The 27,752-nt window shown below is 56.1% G+C and overlaps 3 protein-coding genes across 3 annotated transcripts; all 3 read right to left on the bottom strand.

Annotated features, from left to right (window-relative positions):
* Positions 1 to 27: 27 nt before the first annotated feature.
* NCLIV_001395 (conserved putative aminotransferase class V domain-containing protein) lies at positions 28 to 10,304 on the bottom strand (the record flags this gene model as incomplete). Its single annotated transcript, XM_003879636.1, has 10 exons — positions 28 to 468; positions 956 to 1,027; positions 1,401 to 1,547; positions 1,997 to 2,095; positions 2,718 to 2,842; positions 2,990 to 4,980; positions 5,492 to 5,914; positions 6,349 to 6,619; positions 7,570 to 9,010; positions 9,978 to 10,304. 10 exons carry the CDS (start codon positions 10,302 to 10,304, stop codon positions 28 to 30), a joined length of 5,337 nt encoding a protein of 1,778 aa, XP_003879685.1.
* Positions 10,305 to 13,316: 3,012 nt separating this feature from the next.
* On the bottom strand, positions 13,317 to 16,144 carry NCLIV_001390 (conserved putative aminotransferase class V domain-containing protein; the record flags this gene model as incomplete). Its single annotated transcript, XM_003879635.1, has 5 exons — positions 13,317 to 13,429; positions 14,302 to 14,414; positions 14,989 to 15,068; positions 15,535 to 15,581; positions 16,138 to 16,144. The coding sequence occupies 5 exons, from the start codon at positions 16,142 to 16,144 to the stop codon at positions 13,317 to 13,319; spliced, it is 360 nt and encodes a 119-aa protein (XP_003879684.1).
* A 3,738-nt stretch (positions 16,145 to 19,882) lies between these two features.
* Positions 19,883 to 26,492, bottom strand: NCLIV_001380 (ubiquitin carboxyl-terminal hydrolase, related; the record flags this gene model as incomplete). The annotated part of the gene is made up of 12 exons (XM_003879634.1): positions 19,883 to 20,112; positions 20,692 to 20,764; positions 21,494 to 21,612; positions 21,979 to 22,132; positions 22,439 to 22,486; positions 22,908 to 22,977; positions 23,356 to 23,461; positions 24,110 to 24,227; positions 24,538 to 24,699; positions 25,057 to 25,209; positions 25,553 to 25,689; positions 26,174 to 26,492. 12 exons carry the CDS (start codon positions 26,490 to 26,492, stop codon positions 19,883 to 19,885), a joined length of 1,689 nt encoding a protein of 562 aa, XP_003879683.1.
* Positions 26,493 to 27,752: the final 1,260 nt, after the last annotated feature.

Raw genomic sequence — 27,752 nt, 5'->3', positions numbered from 1 at the left:
CGCCGATATCGCAGCCGTGTCTCTTGGTTAAACGCGTCTACACATCCCGTCACTGCGCAGGCCGCACGCAGTCACCACGAGCTCCGCCGCTTCGTCTTGCTCTTCCGCTCGGCTTTTCCCTTCCGTTTCCTTCTTTTTCTCGTCTGCGTTTCGGGGACTAAAAGGCGCTGCGCCTCTCTCCGGAGCTTGCTTCCGGCCCGCTTCGGATCCTTCGTCCCCTCGTCTCCCTGCGTGGCGGAGGATGTCGTCGACCGCGTCGCCCGCAAAGTCTTCGACTGTGGCGAGAAGCTGCTCGGAACCCGACGCGCGTCCGGCGGGTGGGTCAGGCCTTCTCTCTCGCTTCTCGCCGCGGTGGACGCCCGCTGGACTGCCTTCGTCAACCGCTTCGCGATCTTCGCGATTCCTCTTCGTCCCAGATTTCGACGCGCGACTCGCGGCCGCAGAAACGGCAATCAGCGGCGTCAACGACTGCACAGAAAAGGCGCCGGACTCTTTGGGCAAGAGGAGAGATGAACAGCGAGAGACGAAGCTACCGAAGACCGCTAGGGGCGAACGGCCAGCCAGGACCAACAGCAGAAAGCCATGCAAGGACAGGAGAGACGCACGTGGAGCGAGAGAGAAGGAAGGGGGAGACGCTCAGGAAGCCCGCCACGAGAGTTGAAGATGTCAGGAATACTCCTGACCGTTTTAAATTCCACATTTTAAATTCCACACAAGGACAAGGCCCGGAGACACAGTGGGCCGAGTGGCAAGAAGGGGAGAGGACCGACAAAGAGAGAGGACAAAGGTAGAGAAAGAGAAATCGAGAGCTCCACGCGGTTGCCTTTTGCTTGCTGGGACGCTACAGGTTTTCAGCCTCCGAAGAGGAGGTTTCGCCTTGCGTTTTGTAGATACAGCCGACGCAGAAAACGGACGGCCCACATGCAGGAACAGAGGATCTGGGCGCGCGCCCTACCTTGAGGAGGTTTTGAAAGAGGTGAGGGAACTCCATTTCTTGTTCACTCAAAAGCATCTTCATGCGATGCCGCTGGAGACAAAGAACGAGCACGCGGAGAGAAACGGAGATGATGACGACACACGGAGGCAAACCCTGTCCGCGGGAAAGACAAAAGACGAGACAGAAAACGCGTGGTGAAAACGGTGTCCACATGTCTTCGCATGTGCGTGCCTGTCCCAAGAGCAGAGCGCTGAGGCTGTTAAAGCTCGCTCGAAAGACACCCCGCGCAGAGACGCCTAATCGAGCGCCTACGCGACGTTGAAGCGAAGGCCAGCAGAAAAACACATCACCTCTTGTTCGTTTATACCCTTGGTAAGGAGCGAGGCTGCGCGACGTGACCGCGAGCGGAGAGTACTACTGGTCGGCGGTTTTGCGCGACGCGAGATCGCGGAAGGTCTCTTACTTCCTTCGGTGCGGCAAAGCACGCGGGGCAGTTATCTGCGATGACCGGCAAGCGGTGCGTCCCCGCGAACTGGGCTGTTTCTCTCTCCCGAGTTGTGATGAGCGGGCGACAGATGCGCAGGTCTCCGTCGGCGTTGACGTAGTGTCCCTGGGAACGCGGAGCCGACCCCGGGCACGAGGAATGAAGCGAGAGAACAAACCGGGGCAGTCAAAGTCGTGGTGCGCCCGGGCTAGCAAGCAAAACCGGTCGTCTGCGCACGTTCATGGCCTGAGCACGTCTCTCTCTGTGAGACACCCTTCCCGTGGAGAAAGGCGGGACAGGCTGGGGCGCAAAGGGACTTCCACACAGCGATGAAGCGGAAGAAGAGAGACGCGCGCAAATCGGCCGAGACATCGCAGACTAGAAAGGCTTCCAACACGGAGAAGATCCAGGGTCAAGGAACAGAGGAGCGACCACGGGGGCCGGAACGACACGCAGCAGAGAGAAACCGAGGGGATATCTTGTGGCGGCACGGCCAGGGAAGGAAGCAGAAAAACGAGCGGCACTGAGCAGAGACGCACACCAAGGAGAACGGGAACAGGCAGGAGTCGACGCACCTTCATGGTGTTTAACACTCCGTTGTGGAAGGCACTCATGAGGAACGACTCGCATGCATCGTCGAGATGCTGTCCAAGAACGAGGACATTGTAGCCGTGCTGCACACACGAACTCAGAAAAAAGGCTCTCTGGGTCATGGCAGAGAGTCGCGTGCCACCTTCCGGTCAAGAAGAGGAAAAAGACATCGCGTTTCTCCCTCCTCCCGTTGTATCTGTGGCAAAGATCAAAGCCCTGCCCGTACCCGACGTTCACACGCCTCTCCAAGAGACGAATGCATATACGAGCGAAAAGCCCCGGTGCGCCGAACGGAAAAGGAGAACATCTAATGCCACTCCTGCAGCGGACGAACTGTATCGGTTTCTTTGGCTCTTTTGTGTAGCATCACAAAGAACAAAGAAGTCATCCTCATAGCCCCGACTGTACGCGATCTGGTTTCTGTTCCCCCCTACGAGCTACCTTCCCTGCATGCATGCAGGTCTCCCAGAGGCGCTCCGAGCGCGTTTGAAGCGTCTTTCTCTGTCTCGGAAAGACCTATCGCTGTACGAGCACGAGGCGTGCGTTTGCCCTCTTCTAAACACCCAGGTGCGGTTCCGCCTTCCCACCAGCTGCCACTGATGCCACAGACGTCTCGTCGAGCGAGCAGAAACGCCGGAAAGCCTCTGAAGGACCAGGCACGCCGGAGGAACGGCTCAAGCGTATCTGTCCTTTTTCCCGCCTCACTTTTCGCATGCAGGAGTAGAGGAGCCCGCGCTTGAGGCGGGAGCAAAAGGCGCAGATGGACTGCCTCTGCATGCGCTCCTTCGCCAAGGCCATGATTGGGAGACGAAGGTAGTGGTACCGAATTCCTGAGGACAGAAGCGGAAGAGACACAGTGTCAGATCCGACGCATTCGGGCCCGCTACCGACCACGAAGAAGCCTCGATCTCTTGAGTTTCGCTGTTTCCTTTCAAGAGGCGTTTTTTCGCCTTTTCCTCCCTCTCTCTCTCGCCTACCCAGATCCTCCATATACTTGATCAACGGCCGCGGATTGAACTCGGGCGTGACTGGGTCAACGGTCGCGGCTGCCAGCGAAAAGCTGACGGGGGCGCGTCGCTGCAGGTCGCGGAGCACGTGCAGAAGCGTGAGCGAGTCTTTCCCGCCGCTGATGCCCACGAGCAGCCTGTCGCCTTCGCGAATCATGTCGAAGCTCCGAATGGCCTCGCCCACAGTCCGCCGCAGCGTTCGAGGAATCGGAAGAATCGGAAGACAACTCCTTGCCGAAGGCTCGGCAGCTCCAGAAGAAGACGAAGAGCCAGGAGAAGACGAAGAGCCAGAAGAAGAGGAAGATCCAGAAGAAGAGGAAGATCCAGAAGAAGAGGAAGATCCAGGAGAAGCGGAAGATCCAGAAGAAGACGAAGAGCCAGGAGAAGACGAAGAGCCAGAAGAAGAGGAAGATCCAGAAGAAGATGAAGATCCAGAAGAAGAAGGTTCTTCTTTGGGACGTGAGTTTGTCGGGGGTGTGCCGCCAGAGCCATTGCGAGTTTGCCCGGGGTCTTCGTTTTTTGTAGGTGTCTCAGCTGCCAGCTTCTGCCTCCGATTTCCCTTTTGCGGTGGGTGTTCTCTTGCCGCGCTGAGTCTCTCGCCATTTTCTCTCTCGCGCCGGAGAGCTTCTCTGAGAGCTTCCACCTGCCGTCTGAGCTCGCGGACTTCTCCAGAGTCCGCGTGTGTCTGCGAAGGCCCCCGCGCGTGTGTCTGAGGGCGAAGAGTCTCCGACAGCGTCTCGCCGTCTTGCGCCGCCGAGGTTGGAGCCGCTTCGCCTGCCGGTCCGGCTGCGTCGTGACGATTTCCCTCCCCCGACGTCTCCACGGACGGAAGCTGCCAGTCTTCTTCGAATATCTTTGTCTCGTTCCTTTCTTCTGCATGCACTCCGGTCCCGTCGCCACGCCCGCCTTCGCTTCCCTCGACCTCCCTCAATCGCCCTTCGTCCTGCGCTGTCCAGCATGAACAGCACTGCGCCCCAGTGAAGAGACGGAGCTGGAAGCAGGCGTGTTCGGGTCTGTCCAGCGACGGCGCCTTTCCTTCGCGTGTCTCGCCTCGGGCGTCGCCGCGTTTCCCCGCTGCATGCGCCTGACCAGAGACACCTGGAGACACCCACCGGATCGCGTGGGGACTGAGGCTGGGCGCCAGGCCCGCGTCGCGGTCGAAGGGCAAAGCTTCCGGAGACAGGCTGTGGGGTGCGGCATCCAGGACCCGGGTCACCTCCGAAGCGCTCATCTCGCCGCGCACGATCTCGCGCCTTCCGCCTTTCCCAGACCACTGCGCAATGGAAAAGGCGGCGTCTGCTGGGAGAGCAAACCAGACCAGCGAAGCGGCTGTCTCTGCCGCTGACGTCGACGGCGTCCACGAGGAGCGGGTCTCTCTGGTCGATTCGTCTCCAGTCTTCACCGGCCTTCCACGTCCTTCTCCGTCTTGTCCTCTAGCTGCGGCATGGCCGTCTCGAGGGCAAGAGTCGATCTCTTTCGGGTGTCTCTCTTCGAATCGTCCGGGAGCCCCGTTCGCAGGCTCGCATGCAGCGACGCCTGGACGCAGGCACAGGGTCGGCGGGACGAGGCTGGCAACGTCTGGCGGCGGCAGGTGGAGCAGATGGAAGGAAGGCGCTGCGGATGCGTGAAAATGACAAAGATGTGACGCCAAAACTGCGTCGGCAAAGTTCAGCATTTCGTCGAGGGTTTCGCTGATTCGCGGAATTCGCCCCTCAACAAGTGCATGCGAAGACGCAAGAGCCTTTCCAGACAGGGTGGACTCTTCCCGTGCGTGTCCCTGTGCAGGCGGCGCCTCGAGGCTCCGAAGAGAAGAGGCTCGGTCGCTCCGCTCCGCGGCGCTGTCTTCACTGTCTCCTTTCGGAAGAAAGGACGCCTCGGAAATCCACGTTCGCACAGCCTCCTCGCGACGGCCGCCCCAGCCTTTCACGCGCCACTGCCCGGACTCCGGCGTCACTTCGTATCTGCGATGGAGACACAAAAGACAAAAAAGAGAAAGACACTTGGACAGAGGGATCCACGGCCAGAAAGCGTGAGGGCTGCGACGGATCGAAACCCGGGGGGGGGGGGGGGGCCGGGAGAGCGAGACAGCACGATGGCACATGCATTCCAGAGGAGCCTCGACGCGGTTCCAAAGGGACAAACAAAGTACACGTATATCCATATACATATCTACATCCTTATCCATATATACCCATATTTATATTTATATATATCCATATATGTACCCATATTTATATATATATATATATATATATCCATATTTATAGGGGTAGGTGGGGATGTATGTGCATGTGGGCATGCTTTGAATCTGTCAAAATCTGAAAACATAAGCGGTTCGCAGGGACTGCTCTTCGCTTTCTCTTTCGCTATTAACACACGGCAATCTCGAGGCCGCCGTCCCTGTCACGGGCAGACGCAATGCACACGGGCGCCATGAAATGTTTAGGTTTGGGTCTGCATGCGTCTGGTTACCTCGTCATCAGCTTCCATCCGTTCGAGGCAATCCACAGCAGCGCCGCCGAAAGTTTGTCCAACTCCTCGCTGCGCATGAGGCCGTGTAGGCTCACACGGACGACGCCTGGCCGAAACAGATCCTGGCCGGTGTGGAGAAGCATCGCCTCGATCGTCTCCAGCAGCGCCGGGTGTATGGACAGCAGAAACGAGGTGTATGGGGAGGCGCAAAGACACCCACCGCGAACCTGAATCCCGAACAAGTCGTTCAGGAGCGCCACGACAAAGTTCTGGTGGAGATACAGCCCGCCGCCAAAGGCGTAGTTTCGCTGCGGGCACAGACACTCCGAAGACGGCTGCGGAGACGCAGAACTCGCGTTCCCGTATCGAAAGAGAAGCGAGATGATGCCCACCCGCGGGTGGAGAGGCCCGACGATCTGAATCCTGAGAAAACGCAGAAATCCGAAACCCTGAATGCGCCCGAAAAACGCTTGTGGCAAGCGCGGGGAAACAACCTTTGAGACCAGGAAGGGACGGGCAGTGCCGCCCTACCAACCGAGCCCACCTGGAGAAGCCGGAAAAACAAGTCCTGCGAGAAAACGCGCTTGCCTTACAAACCCGAAGTGTTCGGCCAGCGGGGCGCACTCAGAGGTGAGAGAGAAAAGGCCGCAGTGACTCCCAACCCGAAACAAGTCCGTGGTCGCCACCAATCACGAGCTCCACACACAGACAACCGGAACCTCCCATCTTTTTTCAAAACGACGTCCCCGGATTCGGGAAGGAACGGGCGCCGCGCCTGGAAACACGACGCTGGCCGACAGCTAAAACCCGCCCGCCCTCGCCCCTGCCGTTCGTCTTTTTCTTGTGGGCTATCTCACCGCGGGTGTGAACGAAGTCTGTGTAGCAGCTTTCGAGTCCACAGCTCCTCGCGGCTCCTGACCAGGTCCATCGGCAGTTGCTGCAGAAAACGAATGGCGGCGGCCGCGCGAACAATCGCCAGCAGGTTGGGGCTACCCGCTTCCTCCCGGTGCTCACTGCGATCGAGTGTATAGACAGCTGCTTTGTGCCCGGAAACCAGGTAGACGGAGCCGCCGCCAGGGTGCGCCGGCAGGTCGGAGAGTAGCAGCTTCTTCTTCAGCAGAAGGAGACCTGTTCGAGGCCAGAGAGAAAACAGGCAGGGGAAGAAGGCGGGAGACATCAAAGGACGCGAGAGCGAGATGGAGGCGAGAGAGAGACGAGAAAATGAGGCGCGAGCGAGGCGATAACCGGTGCCAGGCACGTTTCGACAAACATATGGAGACGATTGCACGCAAGAAACAGCAGACGTGGGTCGGGCGGCAAACCCGCGGAGACACCCTGCGTCCACGTGGGGCGACGGCCGGGAGAGACGGGGATGAGAAGAGAGGGAAAGGAAACGATGAAGACGCACAGGAGGTGCGACAGATTGTTTCACACGTCACGGAAGACACTCGGAACGATAGTGTCTACTGGTGCAGGTCTTCACACATGCTCCACAACCGCGATCTGCCATGAAACTGCCTGCTCGCCAGTGCCCGCAAAGCCTTGCAGTTCAGACGACGCCCCCTGCGACAACGGTGGCTCTGTTTCCGTCACTGGAATTTTGAAACGACGAATGGCATCTGTGCACGCCAGAGCTTCGCGCTTGAAGAACCCATCACCCGCGAAAAAAAGAGTTAAAGAAGCACATATGCCTTCACATATACATCAACGCCACTGGTTGTCTATGTATATATATCTGTACGTATAACTTTCCTCATCTACATCTCTATCCATCCACACGCATATGCATATATATTTATATATTTGTGTATGTATATATATGTATATATATATATATATGTATATGTAGCTAGAGTTACGTCTCAAGGGGTATCTCGCCGTCTAACGTGATCATCATCCTGGGGAAAAGGCCTCAATTAGCCTAGGTTCTGCGAGACTTTCTCGACGGGCCTTTCCTGCATAAGGCGACCCTGCGAGCATTTGAAGCGGGTGAGAAGGTCAGAACGCGTTGCGTGCAGTTTGGACTGTGGACAAAAGACTGTCCGTCCAGTTCCTGAATTCCCTCGGCTCTCTCTCACCGCAGCTTCCGGGTCCACCGAGGAGTTTGTGGGGCGAGAAGAAAACGACGTCAGCGCTTGCGTTTTGTTCGTCGATTTCTTCCGCTGGAGACGCGCCCTCACGCCCAGCTGCCTCTTTGGTCGCGCCGTCTGCATGCGCAGAACTTTCGAGTCGTCCCGCGTTCCAATGCAGTTTGTCGCCAGCTTCCAGGTTGACGTTCACCCGCACGTGGGAGGCTGCGCCGGCCAAGTCCCAGCACGCCAAACCCCCAAAGGCGTGCACCACGCGGTTGAGTTGCGACATTGACTCCTGGGACAGGTCGGACACGCCGGAGGAGGAAGAGAGAGCGGGGCTGATGAGGCCAGTGACGTTCGAGGCTGCTGAGAAGATGCAGATGGGCAGCGACACGTAGACAGTGTCTTCGCGCGGCGTCTCTCGAGCAGCTGCGTGATCGCCCCGGTCCGCCTCTTTGTCTCTCGCGGCTTCTGTCTCTGTGCGCGACTGTGCGGCCTGCCTGCACGCGTCGTTCAGACGCGCACAGACGCGCTCCTCCTCTTTCAGCTTTTCGAACACGGACAAGGGCAACAGGGTCGCGGTGCGAGCGTCGAGGTCGAAAAAGGAGAAGTAGAAGTGCATGTCGACTGGACACGTCCCCGCCTCATCAGCCGCTGTCTCCTCCGCCTGCATGCGCCCCGACGCCCCCGTCCGCTGAGCCTCCGCGTGGTAGGAGTACCGCCCCTCCGCGTGGGAGCCCGCAGGCGCCTCTGAGCAGGCGGAGGCCGAGCAGGAGCCTGGCGCGCACGGAGTCGAAGACGCGGACGCGGGAACGGGCGCAGCAGCCAGCTCCTGGAAAGGGAGAAACGAAGAATGGTGGCAGCAAGGATCCACGAAGAAGTGCAGGCGCAAGTGAACGCGCGTGCGGCGCTCGACTCGCCCGGCGCGCGGGCATGCCTCTGCTCCAGACAGTGTGCCAGGACGCGGTTCTGAAGCCGCGTGAGGATCCCCCGGAGGCGAAGGCGCAGAGGAGGCAGAGGAGGCCGAACGAGACGGACGATCCCCCGCGGGCGAACGAGCGGCGGGAGAGGACGCCGGGGACCGCGAGACGAGAGAGGAAGCACGGAACTCGGGATGGACAGGCATGTGACGCCGCGCATGCGCCGGAGTTTTGAGACGCGCGCCACAGAGTCGACAGACGAAGCTTCCCCAGCGGTCTTCTTCAAAGAGCGCGAAGAAGGTCGAGAGGAACGAGGAAGAAGGAGCAGAAGAGAAGAGAAGCGGCTGCGCTCGCCGACGCCCAAGGTCGCCAGAGGCTGCATGCGGAGCGACACAGGCAGCTGCATGCGGAGCTGAAAGCAGGAGAATCTGAAGAAACTTTGGTACCGCCGCCGATGCGCCTCCGCCGCAAAAAATCACGGCGTCCTTGTGGCCGCCATTGAAATACATCTTCACAATGTGACGTGCCTGAGGGAGCGGAAGGAACCAGTCCGTGAATGCACAACAACGGCGACGCATCAGACAATTGCAAATGCGAGAAGATACGCGCAAAAAACGTGGACACCCAGCATCACCCAGAATCTACAGCACGGTACACATACGCACATGCAAAAACACTTAGATAGACACCCATATATATATATATATATATGCATTACATACATATATGCATTACAAACATATATAAATCCAGACACCTAGACATAAACAATATATAATATATACACACAACGCTAGAGCTGCAGACATTTCCGTTGCCGATCTGGCTACATCTGTTGTAATAGAGCATTGCATATCCTTTAAAGTATCGAATCACTCTGAGATTTAGATGTGGATTCGAACACTCACTGGCCGCCGACCGCCTATAACGTCCGGTGGACGAGGAGATTTCTCCAAATTCCGAGTCATCATTGTCATACAAGTATATATATATATGTGAGCATGTGCTTGTGCAAAAAGCTTGTTTGCGTGTCCCTTCCGCTACATCGGGTGTGTTTCCCTCAGCGAATAAACTGGCGCATTTCATGGGATGAACCTCGACGCCTGCGCGCATAGGAGGTCGACTTACGCCTCTCTGTATGCACATCTGCGTGCGCACCAATGTACGCGCCTAGCCTTCTCGCTATACGTGTCACCCTATCTCCCTCTCTCAGCCTATCTCTCTCTCAGCCTATCTCCCTCTCTATCACCCTATCTCCGTCTCTCTATCATCCTATCTCCCTCTCTATCACCGTATCTCCCTCTCTATCACCCTATCTCTAAAGCTCTTTCTGTGACTGTGTATACCGCGCTCTACGGATCTCTTTTCGCCGTCTGTATCTTCATAGCTCCGCTTCGGCCCGTCTTTCTGGAGCTCCTCTCTGCTCCTGTGCGCACGAACAGAGGGAACGGCTGTCTTGCGCGCAGATGCATGCAGCGAGACTGGAGCGCGCACCTCCTCAAGCAGTTGGTTAGCCTGTTTGCCTGTGGCGCTTTCCTGCGTGTGTGTGTTGCCGTAGAGCGGGAGAACGCGGCGAAGCAGGAAGTTTTCGACGCTTCGAAGAGCCCTTCCACTCGCTGCGTAGTCTGCGTAGAGGAGAGGCCGAGCGCGCGAGGGCGCCGGCAGAGCCGCAGCGGAGGCGGAAGTGAACGGCGTCTCGAGGCCGTAGGCCTCCCCGAGGGTGTCTTCATAGACTCGAGAGAGAAGGCGAGGCGACAGAGAAGAGAGGGGAACGAGGGAAGAAGACAGAGCGGGAGGCACGGCCTGTTTGTGGAACTGCATCTTGCGAACTGCGAAACGTGGACGGGGCTTGGTACCAGGCCCGGACGAGGGGGGCTCCCCACAAGAAGAAAAGTGGGAAAAGAGAGCCGCCGAGGGAAAAGGCGGAGGTGATTCGTCTCAGCGAAGGAGCGGAATAGCGATTGCAGCAGAGAAATAGGCAAGGAAACGGAAATCCGGGCGCCGGGAAGAAAGGCGCGCACGCGAAAACGCAGGAAGAAAAATCAGCTGGACGCCACTGGACGCGAAGAACGCGAAGGCGCTCTCTGTACGCTGCCTAGGGCGACGGATTTGAGGTTGAAAGAGCACAGAAATCAAAGCAGAGAAGAAGTTTCTCGTGTTAGACGAGGCTTTTCGCGCGTCTGGCTCTTTTCGTTGACTCTAAAAAAGACGCATGCATGCGGCGAAGCTCGTCGCGTCCCGCTATTCTTGCTGCGTCTTTCAGTCCTGTCCTGTTTGTCTCCAGCGTGTTTTTCAATCTTTTCGCTGGAGGTCCAAATCGGTTGCCCAGCCTTTTTCTCTTTCCGTTGTTTCCTTCGCCTGTGTGGGGGCCGCGGACCGAGCATGCATGCACGGAAAAAAATGCATGCGCATCTGGGCGGTGTCGATACTCTTCTGCCTGCGCAGAGGCCGGCGGGCGCACTCCGTTGCCGTGGCGACTCGCTCTGCAGCTCCAGCGTCGCTTTTGCGTTTCGCACATCTCGCGTTTCTTCGCCTTCTGCGAAGAGGCTTCAAGAGAAGGAAGAGGAAAAGACTCCGAGTGCACGGTGTTGAACGGCGACGGTCACCGCGAAAGAGCGTCAATCTGGAGAAACGGAAACGTTTTTTCCGCTGCTCGACGTTTTGGAGATCACCAACGTCACTGCTGAAAACGCTTCGAAAACCCAGTCGTCGGATCTCCCTCTGGCCTTTTTCCCTACTGAGAGCTCCCACCTTTTTGAGAGACGTGACCGGCCTAGCAGAGAGCTTAAGCAACGCATCCACTGCCGAGGCGATGTGCTGGTGCATCTCGTTCCTTCAGCACTTCCGGCTGCGTGCTGTGAGCTTTGGTCGTTGTGTAGATCCTGAACGTCGTGTGCGAGTTACTTCTCTCGGCGTGGTAAAACGCCGTCAGCCGCAAGGCCTAGGTTCAGCAAGATCGCGTGGACCGCTGAGCGGCATCGTGTTCCAGTAAGCTTCACACTCAGCGACTTCTACGGCGCTGCACTTGCGCATCTAGATAGATCCACGGGTATCCACACAGAGAGCCCATGCTTCGTCAAAAAAACGGCCAGAAAAGGATAGATTCACCTCGTGGAGCCGAAAAGGCCCTTGCAACCGTAACCAGCCTCGATGCGCTCCTCGGCTGCCGGGGAAACCGGAGTTTTCGCCAGTACTGCGCATCTCCCAGCGTCGTGCGATATCGCTTCCACAGTTCAAAAGGTGTTTCTGAAGGCGCGACGTTTCTTGGAGCCTTCTCTTCTATGTCCCGCTTGCGTGAACGGACAAAAGCAAAACGGGTTCTCTCGTTCTACTTGTTCACGCGGTCTTTCGTTAAATAGAACTACGCCGACGGTTTCGTGGCTATGTCGGGTTTTCTCCAGGAATTAACACCCGAGTACTCGCTAGGGACTGTTTGTCCTGTTTGCGGCGTTGCGTCTTCCTTGTTTCACTGCAGGCGACGCTTCGCGTGGACGCGTCACTGCCATGAGCTCGGATCCGGGAAATTAGACGCTCAAGGTATATCTAAGAAGTGCAACTCGTAGTAACTAGTCTCGCCAGAAAAAGGTAGTTTGCATCTACCTAAAAATCCCGTGTTAGAATGCGGGACAGGGAACTGAGCGCCGGTCTCGCGACTGCTGTCGGCACTGGACAAAAAAAAAAAACCGACGCCGTGTCGGCGCACGCCCCTGCAAGCTTTCTGAAGCAGCCTTGTCTTCCACGTCGACGCCCAATTCGGTCAAAATAGTTGACCAAAGACTTATTGTCGATCTGGGATGCCTTCCACAAAGACGCAACCTACAGACATAATGTCACGGGAACGCGGCACGGCCTGCGGGCGCTTTAGGGCAAGTGTAGGACAGATCTAGAGCATCAGCCAGTGGCGATGTCAGCTAAACGCGTTTTTAAAGATTCTCGACAAAAGACCATACGGACAAAAATGCAACGTTTTTCGGGTTCGCCTTGCGGCATCCCGCGGCGATCCTTTTCAGCTATCCCTTTCCGGGATCCTTTTCAGCTGTTCTCTTCACTTCCCTTCACACGGGCCAGTTACAGGTGAAAAAACCAGAGTTTTTCTAAAGCTTGAGATAAAAACGCAGGGTATCGTCCTGCCTTCTTGGGCTTTCTTGAGCGGACAGGGAACTCGCAGCGGCAGACTGCCGTCGAGCAGAGAAGCCGGAGAAGCGCGCGGTAGTTTCTCGCCGTCTCTGGTTCCATGTGCGTTCCGCACGAAAGGCCCCAGGGAAGTTCCTTGCAGCGAGGCCGTGAAAAAAGGCATTCAAAACGCGCCTCACGTTTTGACAAGGCGCCTAGAGCGCTTCACACTGACGTTCTCAGAACGGCAAAACAGGAACAGCGCACTGACTGCGAGAGGAAATTCAAAAAAAGACAGGCTCTCTCTTTCTCCAAGAGGATACGAATGGCGGGCGGCGCGCGAGTTTCGCCGGCGCCAAACTGGAGACCGCGGCGACACGCCGCAGGAAACCTGCCCAAAAGCCGCCAAGGGCGTTCACGCGGGGCGCAGAATCCCCGAGGAGAGCGTCCGCGCCGGTCGCAGTCGTTGGGGCTTCCCGCGAAAAGAAAATCGAAACATGCGAAACTCAGACAAAACGCAGCTTGCCTGCCGCTAAAAGCCGCCTCCCCGCTTTGAACACACTTCCACCAGGCAAACAAATGAAAACGCACACAGGTTTTTGGGGGGCCGGAGGCTTTCGCGTGTCAAGCCTTGGACCGCTGAGACGGCCGTGCTGTCCCTCTGGGGGTGCCGCCTGCGTCCGCCGCTCCCGCGCACGCGCTTCCTCCACAAGGGCATCTCTACTGGCCAAGCGGAAAGGCGTCAAGGAGCGCTCTACGACATCGACGACGCGCGAGAGATGCCGCACGTCTTCGGCCCGACAGGCTGCTGATATATCCAAAGCGAACGCGACCTAGACAGAAGGGACAGAAGCAATCAACCTCACCCAGTGACTCACGGCACAATGTCCAGAAAAAACGCCGGTCGCGCGGTGAGTCTCCGCTACGTTCCCTTCTCTTCGAGGGAAACACCACGCCAGTTGCAAGCGTCGCGCGACGAGAAAAGCTCACTGCGAGCTCCTCGTGTAAACGGAAGGAAACGAAGCTAATCACGCGTATGGCTTCACCGATGATGTGCCCTCAGTGTGTGCTGCGCACAGACGAAAGTCGCCAGTGCCTCTCGCTCGTCAACTCCAATTGCATGCGCGTCGAAAAACCACACACTTCGCAAGAAGCGCCAGCAAACTCACGGGTAGTCAAAGAAGAGGTGGAGCTGCCGAAGCGACGTGTTCAGCCGTTGGAGGTAGCTGGAAAGACAGAGAAGGACAATACTCAGAAAACAGCAAAGCTGAGAGATCCTTACAAGGCCGCGCAGCGCCCGTGGGGGCCCACGTGAAACGAAAGGCACCTGACGCCGTCTGGGCACAGGAGAGACGCTTCACCCCGGCGCTTTCCCTCTACCTAGATATATACACGTCTACAAGCAAAGGCATGTGCTCCTCTACGCATAAATATATACAGTATAGAGATCTACACTGACGAAAACATATAAATACACAGATATAAATATACAGATATAAATATACAGATATATATATATATATGTATATATGACAATATATATGTATATTGGTGTGTATGACAGGTCTGCAGTCTTCACGTGAAACCCGGTTCGTCTGATAGGTGCATGTATGCGAGATCTCTGAGGTGAAGCCACAGCGCAGAGAACTGATGCCAGCTTCAGCGGAAAGTCCTTGATGTGTCTCTCTCCTTCCTGTCTCCTCACATGCGGCGCTCGTGAATCTTCTCGTAGCAGGCGCGTTGTCGCAGGAGGAGGAAGATGCAGGCGACGCCGAGGAGGACAGGGAAGACCTCGCAGGCGGCAGCGACGAGATCCAGCTGAGCAGGGACACAAGTGCGTTGGAAAAGCGCCGAATCTTAGATCTGCTGACAATCTCTCCTTCATCCCTCAATCGGCATGTTCCCGCGTGGCCTAATGCCACAGAGCTGCTTGGTCTCTTGCGTCTCAGTCGTCTCCACGGGTACCTTCTGTCTAGGAGTCGAATCCAGTTGCCGCTCTCGCGTCTCTGCTTGGCTGATTATCTCTGTCGTGAACTATGAAGGTCTACATTCAGAAAGCAGCTGCGTCTGCATCTGTCTGCAAAAAGTGAAGCGCGTGTACACAACCCCACACGGAAAGAGAAATCTCGAGATTCGCGCGTGCAGAAGCACCGATCGCATTTATCGGCAAGTGAGGAGCGAGAGGAGACGTCAGTAACCGAGCTCCAGAAACGGGAGCCCCGTCTCTCGACGAATCGGATCGAGAATCTGAAAAGCGCGACGGAAGACGCCCCCTTGCGGGTCGTGTGCGTCTTCAGCTTCTTCGGAACAGAGAGGCGAAGGCACCTTTCCGTTTCATTCGCATTCTCGCGCACGCCCGCTCTCTCGCGATGCGCTGATGGCGAGGACTTACGTCTCGCAGGTACGAGAAAGCTCGAACAGCGGGGCTCCATGCGAAGTAGAAGGAGGACGACAAGGCGACGAAGACGACGACTGCATGCAGGCACAGAAGCAGAGAAAACTCGATCAAGGCGAGCACAGACGAGACTGGGATGAAAAGCCGGAAAAACGGGCCGAGTCTCGTGTGTGCAGGGGTGACGTTTTTGCGGCGTGACGCGCGTCTCGCGCCGACACGCAAGAAGGCCACGCGACGGTGATGGGGTGTCCTTTCCCTCTTCTCTCTGTGGGGAGAAAGGCAGTGTCTGCTCGATCTGTCTCCTCGGCGCCGAAAACGAATCACTCGACTGCGCCCTGGACGATCCAAACGAGAGGAAAAGTTGCGGTTGCAGACGAAAGGCAGTAAGGAAAGGCGGCTGCACGTTGGCCCTGTCAAAGCGACGAGGCCACGGACGCGCCGAAACGGCCTATCAGAAAGCCGCTCCCGGTTAACTCAATCAGGGGGTGAATAACAACCCGGAAGTTTTTCTGCCTGACCTCGAAAGTGTCTCTGCTCGCGCTCCAAGCTGTGAAGCGTATGGCGTATCGACGTCTCCAACCGGCGCAAATCTACAAAGACGAAAACAAGGGAAAGGTAGTGAACACATTATGCATGCATGCACAATCCGAATAAACGCGTTCACATTCAGATATACACATATACAGATATGCAGATATATATATATATATATCTGTATGCGTCTTTGTAGGTGAATGCGCATTTGTAGGTGAATGCGCATTTGTATGCGGGCGTATATATGCGTGTGGGCGTACGGACATACATGAGGAATACCGGGAACTGACAGCCACCCGACAGGGAGAAACAGAGATGTTTGAATAGGCAAACAGCTGGATACCGACTAGGTAAAGTCGAGAGATGTACCGATTCAAAAGGTATCGCGAGATACACGGTGGGCACTCAGATAGGCAGACGGTAAAAGAGAGTGACTGGAGAAACGGATACACACAGACCCCAGCAGCCGCCACAAAGAGAGAGAGAGCCCTACATTAGACATCTAGCCCTTTACGGTTACACCGTCGTACAAATATATAGATATATATATATATATATAGGGAGAGAGTTGAGGATGTGTACAGAGATCTCCGGAGGTTCTTTTGGACGCACCTCGCATTTGGCCTGACGGCAGCGCAGCCTCCCCGAGAGGAAACAGGTCTACAGACATGCTGCAAAATTGTTGGGGGCAACACTGTGTTTTGCGACTTTCCTCTCAGAGAATGGATTCCGACACCGTAAGTGGTTCGCCTGCCGCGCGCCTCGTCTCCTGCATTTCGATCCCAGCCCGGGAAGAGACCGACTGCATGTGCAGCCGTAGCCAATCTCTCCTGGTGCACGCACGACGGTTCTCCCGTTCCTCGGCATCAGCCAGAAATCGGCGAGACAAAGCGACGGCGCTGGCGGCGAGAACGACACTGCAGACTTGGAGATATCCTGTTTCAACCTTTGAAAAGAGCGCGAGGAAGCAGTGGAAGAAGGGGTAGCCTCTGAGGTGCGCAACGGACCAAGGAACGACGCGAAACGAGAGGCGAGACAAGGCCGGGCGCAGCGACGCCGAGAACAGCGAGGCTTCCGGCAAGTCAAGTCAGGAAAAGGTCATCGCAAAAAGATTTTGCCGCGTGAACGTATCCCTGGTTTTCCCTACCCGCGGTGCTAGGGCGTGTGTGCTCGCGTTAGACAGAAACGCCGGCACAGACGATCCTGTCCTTTCCTGCAAGGGGGGCGGTCGGCGTCAAACACACGAAACGCGGAGAACGCTTCAGCACACAAAGGTTCAAGGCGAGGGGTTGAAAGACCATTTGGGCTACGAAGAAGTAACTTCAATTCTACAAACGCTCGGTCGGCTGTCGTGTGTGTTCCAGAGTCTTGGTTTTTGAACGGCAAAAACAGAGGCGAGGCGACAGACGGGGTGGATCGGCGGGAAGATTCTCCGAGACCGGATCGGAAGGCAAGCACACAAGTTCTATTTCCCTGGAGTCTTTTGCCACTGGATGTGCCCGAAACACGACAAGCCTTGTTCAGCCGCCTGTCCGCCCCTGAAAGTCCCACAGCATGGCATTTTACCGAACGAGGCGATACACGTGGAAGGCATCGAGTCTCATGGATCTGGCTGTCGCGGAGAGGACTCGAACATACGGAAGGAATCAGGAGCGAAAGCGAGAACTGGTCCCGAAAACGGCGGCGACAAGCGATGTGCGGAGAGCTCCCACGAGAGAAAAGGCGCTAGTCAGCAGTCGGGCTTGGAGCGGAGGAACCAAGAAAACAAAAAAAGGCTTCAGCACTCCATTTGCGAAAGCAAGAGCGGCCAACTTGGCGGGTTTCTGCCTTTGGTGACTAGGGAGAACGGAAACAGAGAGCGCGCCAAGCCACAGCAGGGTGTTTGGGGAATCGAGACCGCGGAAACCAATCTTGCCGGCGGCCTCTGTGCCCGCCACGAGAGAGACGTGCGCATATGCGACGCAAGATGCAACGAGGTGAAAGAGAAGAAACCCATTGCTGTTTACAAAGAAAAGAGTACCAAAGAGCAATCCAGACTGCCTGCGTCGATTGCATGCGACAGACAGCGTTCCTATCAGCGTTCAACGACCACCGCCTTTGCACACTCCCAGCGAAATAGATACACAGCAGTATACAAGGAACCTTCTGCTTCCGTATTTTCGCTAACGAATCGGCAGACTGGCCCGTTTGGGAAGCGAAAGTAACCCGCAGTTTTCAACCCTGTATGATTTAACTCAGTCAGTGTCGGGTTTGATATTCTGTAACCGATCTAGAATCGTGATGCGAAGTGTATATACATCTAGTAATGCTTCTCTAGTTCACCACACCCAATCGATTATTGTTAAAATAGATCGAGAGACCAAAGGCGTTCCATACGGACGAACACCAGGAAGGAGACTACCAAAGAACACCGCCGTTGCTCCGGTCTTTCCAGTGCAGTCACGGAGGAGAATACAGAATAGCAAAACACGGAGCATCTCCACACCTGGCGTGCACACCTTCCCTCACTCCCTACCGCCTGGGGCAGCGAGACTCACAATCGCCCCTCTGCGTTGAACAGACTGACTCTTTCTGGGGAAATGCAACGTCCTGCCACGACGCGTGTGCAGACATGCTTTCTCGGTCACTCTGGTTCGCGCGTCGACGGACAAACGCGCAGCTATTGAGGCTGTTGTGTTGCCAAGCGTCGGTCCCCGGCCGTGTGTGTGGACCCAGCGACGGTGCTTCAAAGTCGTTCGGTATCGATCCAGGGCCAGAACTGGGCGTCGGTGCACGCCAGTATACAGCGCGTGCTGAGCAGGAGAAGCATGCTTGAATAGTCAAGGGGAAGGAAAACCCTATCGCCACGGTGACGGGCAAGAGGCGTACGGTGGAACGCCGGGTGGGTCGATTACCTCGGCCCTGGGCGCTCACTACAAGCGTCGCCACCAAAAAAGCTATTCGAAACGTCTCATGAATCTTTCTGGCTCAAAGAGTAACGCTCACAAGACAATGGCACGGATCTACCAAAACGACGCCTGCATTTTGAGTCGGTGCCGTCGGGACGCGAAAAACAAGGAAACTGAGCCGCTCTGACAGCTCACGGACAGTCAGCGCGTGACACACGGAACGCTCATTCGTTGACACTGTCGTTGCATTTGCTCATGCCGTTTCGAAATATGGAGAAACTGGAGCCATGCAGAGATTCGCCTCCACGCACAAGTTCACAACGAACCGAACTCGCGGCTTCTCGTTCACGCGAGCATGCTACCGTAGAAATAACTTCTCGGCTCCACATCTTTGCCCTCTATTCACATTCCAGGGCGCTCTTGATCACGATCGGGCGACGTGAGAGTGATGATCACTATTCCGCGTCGAAGCGGCTTGGTAAACCAATGTCAGCCAGAACGAGGATCCAACCTTCATGCAAGCATGGCTGCAGCGGACGCCTCTCATTTACAGCGCCTAGCTTCTGGACGGCCGCGGCTTCTCCTTCCACATTGCGATGTACGTACACTGTGCCCAGCAATCATAAGGCACTTGGTTGTCTGTATCTCATAACTGGAGTCATATTCAGTACCCTGGGTACTACAATGTCTCTTACTCGATTTGAGTTACACCAATGTGAACACATAAGATGATCGAATAGAACGGTATGCTCCTGAATGTAACGGTACAAGCGGTAAACAAAGGACTTCTTAACTTAAACTAAGGAGTCAAAATAGGTACAAACCGTACAAGGATTAATTATGGCCATCTGTGCGTCTAAGCTGATACTCGGCTATATATTTTTGCCGCATACACTCCACAGCATGCTGTGATTTTGTTCTCCGCACGCCGGAGACATCCGCTCGTGTGCAGCCACGCCCACCAGGCGTGCACTCTGAGTTCACTGCTGTCGGCTAGGGAGACAACTGCACAGCACTTCTCGTCACTTCTTCTTGAATGCCCGGCGGGAGAGCGCCCACGAGGCAGCTCTCGCTTCTTTGCTTCCCGCCAGCCGCGTGCTTCCACGTTCCGTCGGAACCGCGCAGAGTGACTGTGCTGCCTCGCACGTTCGTTTCAGAGAACCGAGGAGCATGCTTCGCCGCCAGAGACGTGTGATTCTGCGAGTTTTGCGGGGGATACGGCACTGGCATAAAGACTGGACAGTGCCAAGACGCTGAAAGCTGCATCGCGTGAATCACCCGGGAAATCGACTTGAGCGTCCCCTGATGTATATTGTGCTATTCTAATGCAAACGTGAGACGCCAAAGAGTCCGTCACACGATTCAGCGTGACCTGGCAGCGATGTTCAGCACGTCCGAGTCTAGCAAAAAATGTTCCAGACAGGTGCATGCAAAAACGACAGTCCCTCACCCCACCCCCTGCCTGCGTTTCAGTTGCTGGGTTCCTCCTTGGTCTCTATTTCCTCCTTTGTTCCTTCCGTCTCAGACCCTTCCTCCTCTTCATTCTCTGAATCCGCCGCGAAGATGTCTTCGTCGTCGTCCACCATGGCACTCTTCGCCTCTTTTTTCTGCAGTTCCTGAAGGGCTGCCTCGACTGCAGCCTGATCAATAGAGCCGTCCGGCGCGACATCTTGACGCTGGTAAACTTGCACGTACGACTCTGAAAAGTTTTGCGGCAGGCAAACAGACGCGAAAAAAGGCACAATGCCTGCCACTGTTCTTTGCCACCGCCGCACCCTCGGCGCATAGGATTCTAACAGAGGCGGCTCCAGGAAGGAAAGGAAAATCGCCCTTGCGGGCTGTGCCCACAACCTGCAATCGAGGGATCGCCGTGATCGTGCCTTTGGGAGCATGCACGCCTCGAACTTCGACGCGCCTTTTTCAGAACAACTTATCGACACAAACCCAGAAGGGACCAGGAACGCTTCTCGCTCCGACCGTCTCTTTTCCGTCGAGCAGAATCGAAAACAAAAAGTATACGCGTAAGCAGCCGTACACAAACCGTATATCAATATCTGTACAGTAGGTAAATACAAACGCATATATGTATACATATTTACGCATATACGCAGGGAGGAACATGGTAAATACGGACAAGGAGAAGCGGGAGCGATCGAGGTGAACGTCACTGCAGAACTGTCTGGCTGACTGGAGGATCCACCAGACCTAGGAAAAGCTTGCTTTCTGGATTGCTCGGGAGAAGCACACAACAGCTGCAGCTGGACAGAACGTCCCTTACCGGAGAGCGCCACGAACTGAGGCAGAACCTGCGTCACACGAAGGTCTTCGATTTCGAACCACTCGTTCGTCGGCTGTACATACACATCACCAACACGCAACCGTCAGCCAAGTTACACTTCGGCGCACGTTGCTCATTTTCACATGTGCGTCATTCCTCCCAGCTAGACTTTTGAGTCTCCTTGCTCACGTTTCGCTGCTGGCACCGCTACTTAACGCGAAGAGAAGGCAGATGGGCAAATCCTCTCTACGTGCCTTTAAATAAGCACAGCTTCCTTTATCTACTCTAAGAAACCACAGATCTACGAATAGAGAGACTGCATATACGCGTACGAGAGCTGTCCGGACACCCGCAGAACATCTCCATAAGCCTATGCACTCATATGTAGCGCCTCACCCATATATATATATATATATATATATATATATATATATATGCACTCTCGTGCATGCATTGCCACTGAGAAGATCACACCCCGCTACCCTCAACCGTCTGCAGGCAGCGTCCGCGTCGAGGCAGTTGCCGCATTCACACATGGCACAACACGCCAATCTTCGGCGTATCGACAGGCGTTGACGCCGCTCGCTGTCCGCCCTCGACATCGCGCTCTCCCCTTCTGGAAAGCAGGAACCTCTTGCATCGCCAGTTAAACGCTCCCCATAGTCTCGACTTGTTAACACGTGACTGTGCAAAACGTAGATATACATGGACCAGGAAAAACGAAGACGAAAGAGATGTATATGTTCTTGAACGTGTATGTGACTGCAACTATAAAAGTGAATACGTGGAGAGAAGTGCCTACCGCATGCAAGACGTGGACCTTGTACTGGCCGTCGTGGGGTTTTCCTTGGTGGCAGATGTTGGCGACGAGGTCGTACTTTGTCACCGGGTTGAGCTCCATTGGCGCATCCTCGTGTACGTCTGCATGCAGGGGAACGAGAGAGCGAGAATAGATTTCCGCATTCTCTGGCAGAGGAGATACGTCGAAACACGAGGCGAGCTGGAGATGCTTCAACCCGCGGAGCGCCCACATGCGCGCGCAAACGCCCCTCGTCGTGTATCTGTATGAGCCTCTCGCGCTTCTCTTTCCGCCTCCGTAGCTAGCGAGGTCGGAAGCCTGGAGCCGCACAACTGCATGCCCGGTGCGCCGCAGGTTCCGCTCGAGAGCGCCTCGTCTCCTGCAGCGACAGCCCTGCGCTGGATGCGTGGCGTCGTCTTTCGCGGCGTTCCGTCCGTCTCTTTGCATGCAGACTGGAGGTTCTGCGACGCGTGAGTTGAACCACTTACAGTCTCGGAGATCCAAGTGCTTGACGGGGAAGGTGACAATTGTCGGATTCTTCTCGACGTAGAAGTTGTTCTTGGAGAACCGTTTCACATGCAGCACGAGGTACTTGGGTAGCCGCCACAAACTGTACCGCTTCAGCGTTCCTGGAGTCGTCTCCTGTCGAAGAGCCAAGCACGGACACCACAGCACACTGCCGTCCCAGTGCACATTGCCCAGCCCCCCCAACCCCGCCGTGTGTGCATGCACGCGTCTGCTATACCTGCATGCGTGTTCACGTACGCTATAAAGGTCTGTTTGGGTTCATACTGATTCGCTGTGTCTCGTGGAAGACCCGGCATCCATGAGCCGCAGGCAGAGAGGAGACGGCCGCATGCAAAAAAAAAACTGTGAGAGAGACAGGAAAGGCCTGCGCGTCCCGGTCCACTGGGCACACCTCGTGGGAGTTTTTGCCCGCAACCTCACCTGAATTTGCTCTCCATTGAACTTCTGAAGGAGATCGAAAATCGGGATCTGAGACATGCGAGAGAGAGGGAAAGGCGAGCCGCAGGTTTCGGCGCGAAAACTGCATGCGACGCCGGCGAAACACGCCGCGGAGAGGCGGGAAAACGCGTATCCGCGTTGTTGACGGCCTCTTGGCGATCAAAGGCCATCCGTCGGTTCGAGGCCAGAGCCAATCGGAGAACGAAGAAACCACAGGCCGAGCAGCGAAGGAGCGAATGTGGTGAAAACGCGTGATGAACGACTCCCTCATATGGACACCCACAAGTGAGCATAAGCAAACCTTAACGCGCTCACAGACTGACGCCTACACAGAATTACGTTTTACTTGGATGCATGCAGTACCTGGAGGAAGAAAGAAGCCCGCAAAGGAAGCGGTCAGTCTCTGGCTTTTACCCGTTCGCGAACACGACCTGTGTGTACGGAGACTTACGTGCGGAATCATATTCCTGTCCAGAGAGTCCTTGAAGATAGGAGCTTGGGGTAGGTCGAGAGTGAGGAATCTGCAGAGAAATATCGCAGGCAGACATGTCGGCGGTTGTGCGATGCGCAGTGCTCCCCCGCCCGGGTCTCCCGACTCGCGCGCTGTGCACAGAGAAGACCGCTGCTTCGCAAGAGGCCTGTCCTCGCCCGGGTCTCCAACCAGGCGAAGGCAAAAACACTCGGCGTGTCGTCGGAAAAACAACACAAGAAGAGCAGCATGCACCGGTGGATACACACAGATATATCACGCTAAACAGTCGACAGCGATGCCAAACAGATAGATACACATATCTATCGGATGTCCAGGTATCAACACAGACATGTCAGCGGTCGGCCAAGAACGGCTGCTGCAGGGATAAGGAGACTCCACGAGTCGTGGACAGCCAGGATTTGCTTACAGGAAGGGTATCCGCGAAACCGAAGGCGGCTGCCCCGTCGCCTCGCCCTCCGCGGTTGTCGTTCGAACTTCCACTTCCCCTTGGAAGCAGTCGTTTACGACATTCGCTGCAGAGAAAAACGAAGGAGAGCGAGAAGAACTACGACGCACGCTCAGCAGCTGGAGACCGAGAGGCCGAGCGAGAGGAGTCTACGCCCCCGTCAAACCCGTTCGTCACAAGGGAGAGAGAGAGAACGAGCGAAACAGAGAAAAGACCTACACGCCGCGATTCACAGAGACAACCGTGCAGGAAGAAACTCGGGGAACCGGAACAACAGAGGGCTCGCACAGTGACGTGCATAAAGGTCTATCTCCAAGTATAGCTATTCATGTCTAGATAAATCGAGAGGTATATATGCCGGTAGGTCGCGCACGGCTAGACGACTACACGACTCTCTTGATTTCAGCACGGAGAAAGAGGCGGACATCAGCAGCCACTAACGAAAAGAAAGGCACCATCAAACTACAGACTCACACGCACATACATATATGTATATATATATATATATATATATGTGTGCGGCTAGCTGCCCGAACAGACATGCACATGCATGGGTACGCAGCTACGCAGTTTGTACAAGGACGGCGAAAGATCCTGCAAGAGGACTCAAGCAATCGCAGGCAGGGCGGAAGAGAGAGAGAGAGCACGGTAGGAAGGCGTCGGCGGTGCGGGTGGTGTGCAGCGGCTCCGAGGAGCTGTCTTCGCGAGGACGTACAGTTGACTTTCTTGTGCTTGGCTGACTGATGGACGCGAGCCATCAGCCAGCAGAAGAACTGAAGCGGGTCCGCCTGCTCTCCAATCCGAAATTTCTTCTTGCTGGCGACGCCCACAGCCTGACACGCGACACCGGGGAGCGCAGCAGAAACAACGCACAGGTGCACGGAGTCCCCGCTGGTTCTGACTCCTCGACTGCCGCCGACTTGCTTATTCGGCCGCCGCTCCCACCGACTCGGGTGTAGGTACACCCTCGACGCTGCTTGCGCCTGCGGCTTCTCGTGGGAGAAAGTGAGGGCAAGGCAAGACCGAGCTGGACACCTAGCTTCTTCTGCGCAGCGCGGTCTGTCGCGGTCTGCTGGCGTGTGAACGCTGGAGGGGGTCTCCTGCTCGCCGCTGTGAAGACTTCGCGCGGGGGACGGCTCGCACCTGTAGGAACTCGTGAGGCGAGACAATGCCTTTGAAGTTGCGCGCGTTGAAAATCTTGCGCATCAACTCGCCGAGCGTCTGGAGCACCGGGTCGTAGTTTTGGACGTGAGAGAGATCGAGGAGCAACAACCAGTTCCGGAGTGGGATGACCGCGCAAAGGGACTGCGTAAAAGGAGCGAAGAGAGAGCCGAGGACTCTCGGGGCATTGAAAGCGAAATGACGGGGCAGAGACAGCGACAGAGGAGACGGCCAGGAGAGAGACGGCCAGGAGAGAGACGGCCACGAGAGAGAAGGCCAGGAGAGAGAAGGCCAGGAGAGGAGAGTGCACGAAGCACGAAGCGAGGTAAAAACGCAACCGATGAACCGACGAACGGCGCAGTGAAGACACGCAGGGAAAAGGGAGGCAGGGAAGCAAGTGCGCGGAGCAGTGGAAAAACAGAGAAGAGGCGCCAGACAGGCAAAGAAAAGGCGCGAGGAAAGGCCAGGCAAAAGAGGAACGAAACCCGGTGGAGTTCCTACTTGAATGATGGCGTTGCAAAAGTCTGTACGTTTCAGGTTGTTCAGACCGACGCATCCGGGGATATAATCTGCGCCGTCCAGGGCCTTTCCGTAGATGATCCTCGTCGACAACTGCGCAACATCCTCGGTGCTGTAGGTCGGGTGGAGATTGTACTGTACGTACACGATAAACAGAGGCAGGAGAGCAGCCCGTGTCCCCCGCCGCGTGCGTAAACTCGCCTTCAAAGACACAGAAGAGAGAGGCCTCGTCTGTACGCTCCGGCGCCTGACGGGAACACAGGCCGGCTGTGCATGCACTCAACGGAGACTCGCAGGAGCGCTCGCTGCGCGAATTCTCGCGGTGGGAACGAAAAGAAGGGTGGAAAAGAAGCCGAAGAAATCAACAGAAACGGAAAGGGGATAATCGAGCGAACAAGGGAACCAAAAGTGAGAACGGAAGAGAGGAAGAAGAAAGACAAAAAGTCGAGGGCAAACGAGGAGACGCGACGCCACTTACAATGATGTCGTCCAGAGACGCATCCTTCACTTCGTAGTTCTCCGGAAGACAGTACACCCGGCAGTCCTTCAGATTGAGGTACACATAGTGCTGTTCCTGGAGCGCATGCATATAGGCATATGTGTTCTTGCCTCGACCTGCGCAGACGAAACAGACCGAACGGCAGCCGCGAGATGAACACACTGTGCAGGCGTTCCCGTCTCTCCTCTCGTCCCCTCTCCCCGCTCGCCAAGCCTCCCCGCCTTCAGGGGCAAACAAGCACCTGTCTCTCAAGTCGCTCTCTCTGACGATGCTTCTGTGCAAATGCTTATAGCACATGCACGCATGTGCAAATACCCAAAGGATGCCCATACACAAGTATACACATATATACACATAGTTCCCCATATACATACATATATATATATATATATATATCTGTATCCCACGATCGATGTGCAAGTGCGCATAACATGCACGCTTTTCAGTACACACATGGATACGCGTGTGTGTGTGTGTGTGTGTTCCTTAGTTCATGTGCGGGGAGGGATACGCTTGCGTGCGTGGAGCGACGGAGATGTCTCGGAACTTCCCGACCCTCGCGAGCGGCGGTTTGTCGGGGCGTCAACAGATGAGGTTTACCTTGGAAGTAGCGCGCACAGACGAGACATGCGTAGACATGTTGATTAGAGAGACAGATACAGCAGACTTTCTCGAAGTCAAAGTCCAGAAGGTGTCTCTTGATGGTTCCCAAGTACGGACACGTCCGCCGCAACTGCTTCGTCTGAGGAGCAGAGACAGCGGCGGCAGACGAGGGGGGCGGCGCAGCCGTGCGTTGCTTCGCAGCTCCGAGAGTTTCTCCGAGGGAGTTTTCCTGCGGGTGTTCTCTTTTCGGCGGCACCGAAGACGCCGAAGGACTACCCATCGACGCTGTGGGCGGCGAGGAAGACGTGGACGACATTGTGGAGCGACTTCGAGCGAAGAAACAACTTTGGACGCGTGGCCAGCAGTGGGAAAAGGAGGGAAAGGTAGGCGCGAGCGGGAGAGAGACACGGCGGTATTAGACCTTCGTTTCCCCTTGAGCACCGTCCCGTTACTCTCGGACGCCGAAGAAAACACTCGGATCTCGAAACCCTGTCCCCCAGTCTCGCCTTCTGCCAGCAGCCGCACTCTGGGCCCGCTGACTGAGAGGATCAACGCGACGGAGCCTTTGCTTGAAAACCGAAAAGTATCGGTTCGAGAGGAAGGACAGACGGCCGAAGGGAGATTGTTGAGTGTACGCGCAGCCCCCAACGCCAGAAACGGGGCGGGGTTGAGGGAGTGGAACAGCAGAGGAGTCGCTCCCACGAAAAGCGTGCACAGGGAGGAGAGGCGAGACGGTCGACGGAGGAACCTTTTGCGGTCAAGACAGGCTCTCCTGCCGAGACGAAAAGTTCACCTGGCCTCAGAAAGTGCGTGCCGACGCGTGCCGCCCTCGCGAGCGCGGCACAGAGAGGTGCGCCCCGTGTCTGGAATCGTGTTGGTCTGGCCCCGCTCCTTGGGCCGCCAAGACGACAGATGCGTAGACAGCGAGGAAAAAACAAGGCGACTTATCCAACAAGAACAAGCTCTGTTGCCGGATACACAGCCCGAAAACGGAAGCGCGGGAAACAGCAGTCGTTATTCCCGGAGCACCGTCGACGTCGACGTCGCCGCCGGTGCGCCGACGCATTCCAGAGCGTGCAGGCCGTTGAGAGCGGTCTCACCGATTGAAAAAACAAAGCCGAGGAACAGGAAGCCCAGAGTTGCTGAGGTAAGGCCACATACTCAGACAGAATCGAACTGTTAGGGCTTTGGGACCAAAAGCGTCGGGCGAAGGGACCGAACTCGCGGCCTTCCTGATCCAGATGGCCTCGAACTTTATCCTCGAAAACTGAACGGAACCGTCGCATGTGTCGAGGTCTGTGTGTCGATTTCTGTCTTGTGCGTCGCCGCCGTCGGCGCGTTCTTTGCAGAGCGAAACGGCTGGAGGGAGCGCGCATGCAGCGCAGGAAAAGAAGCAAAGTCTCTGCAAGCGCGATCCTGTATCTCGCTTTTTGTGGGCCGGAACGCTCGCTCGCGTGGCTCCGCGCGCCGACTCGACTCTTTCCGGTGTATCGACACCTGAATCCGCAGCCGCCCTGAACGCGCAAATTCCTCTCTAGCGACACACACCACAAGAATTTCTTTTTTCGACGGTCTG

Source organism: Neospora caninum, chromosome Ia, assembly GCF_000208865.1.
Source record: "Neospora caninum Liverpool complete genome, chromosome Ia".
NCBI classification, from domain to species: Eukaryota; Apicomplexa; class Conoidasida; order Eucoccidiorida; family Sarcocystidae; genus Neospora; species Neospora caninum.
The sequence above is the reverse complement of the archived record's forward strand: the minus strand, read 5'-3'. Positions and strand labels throughout refer to the sequence as shown.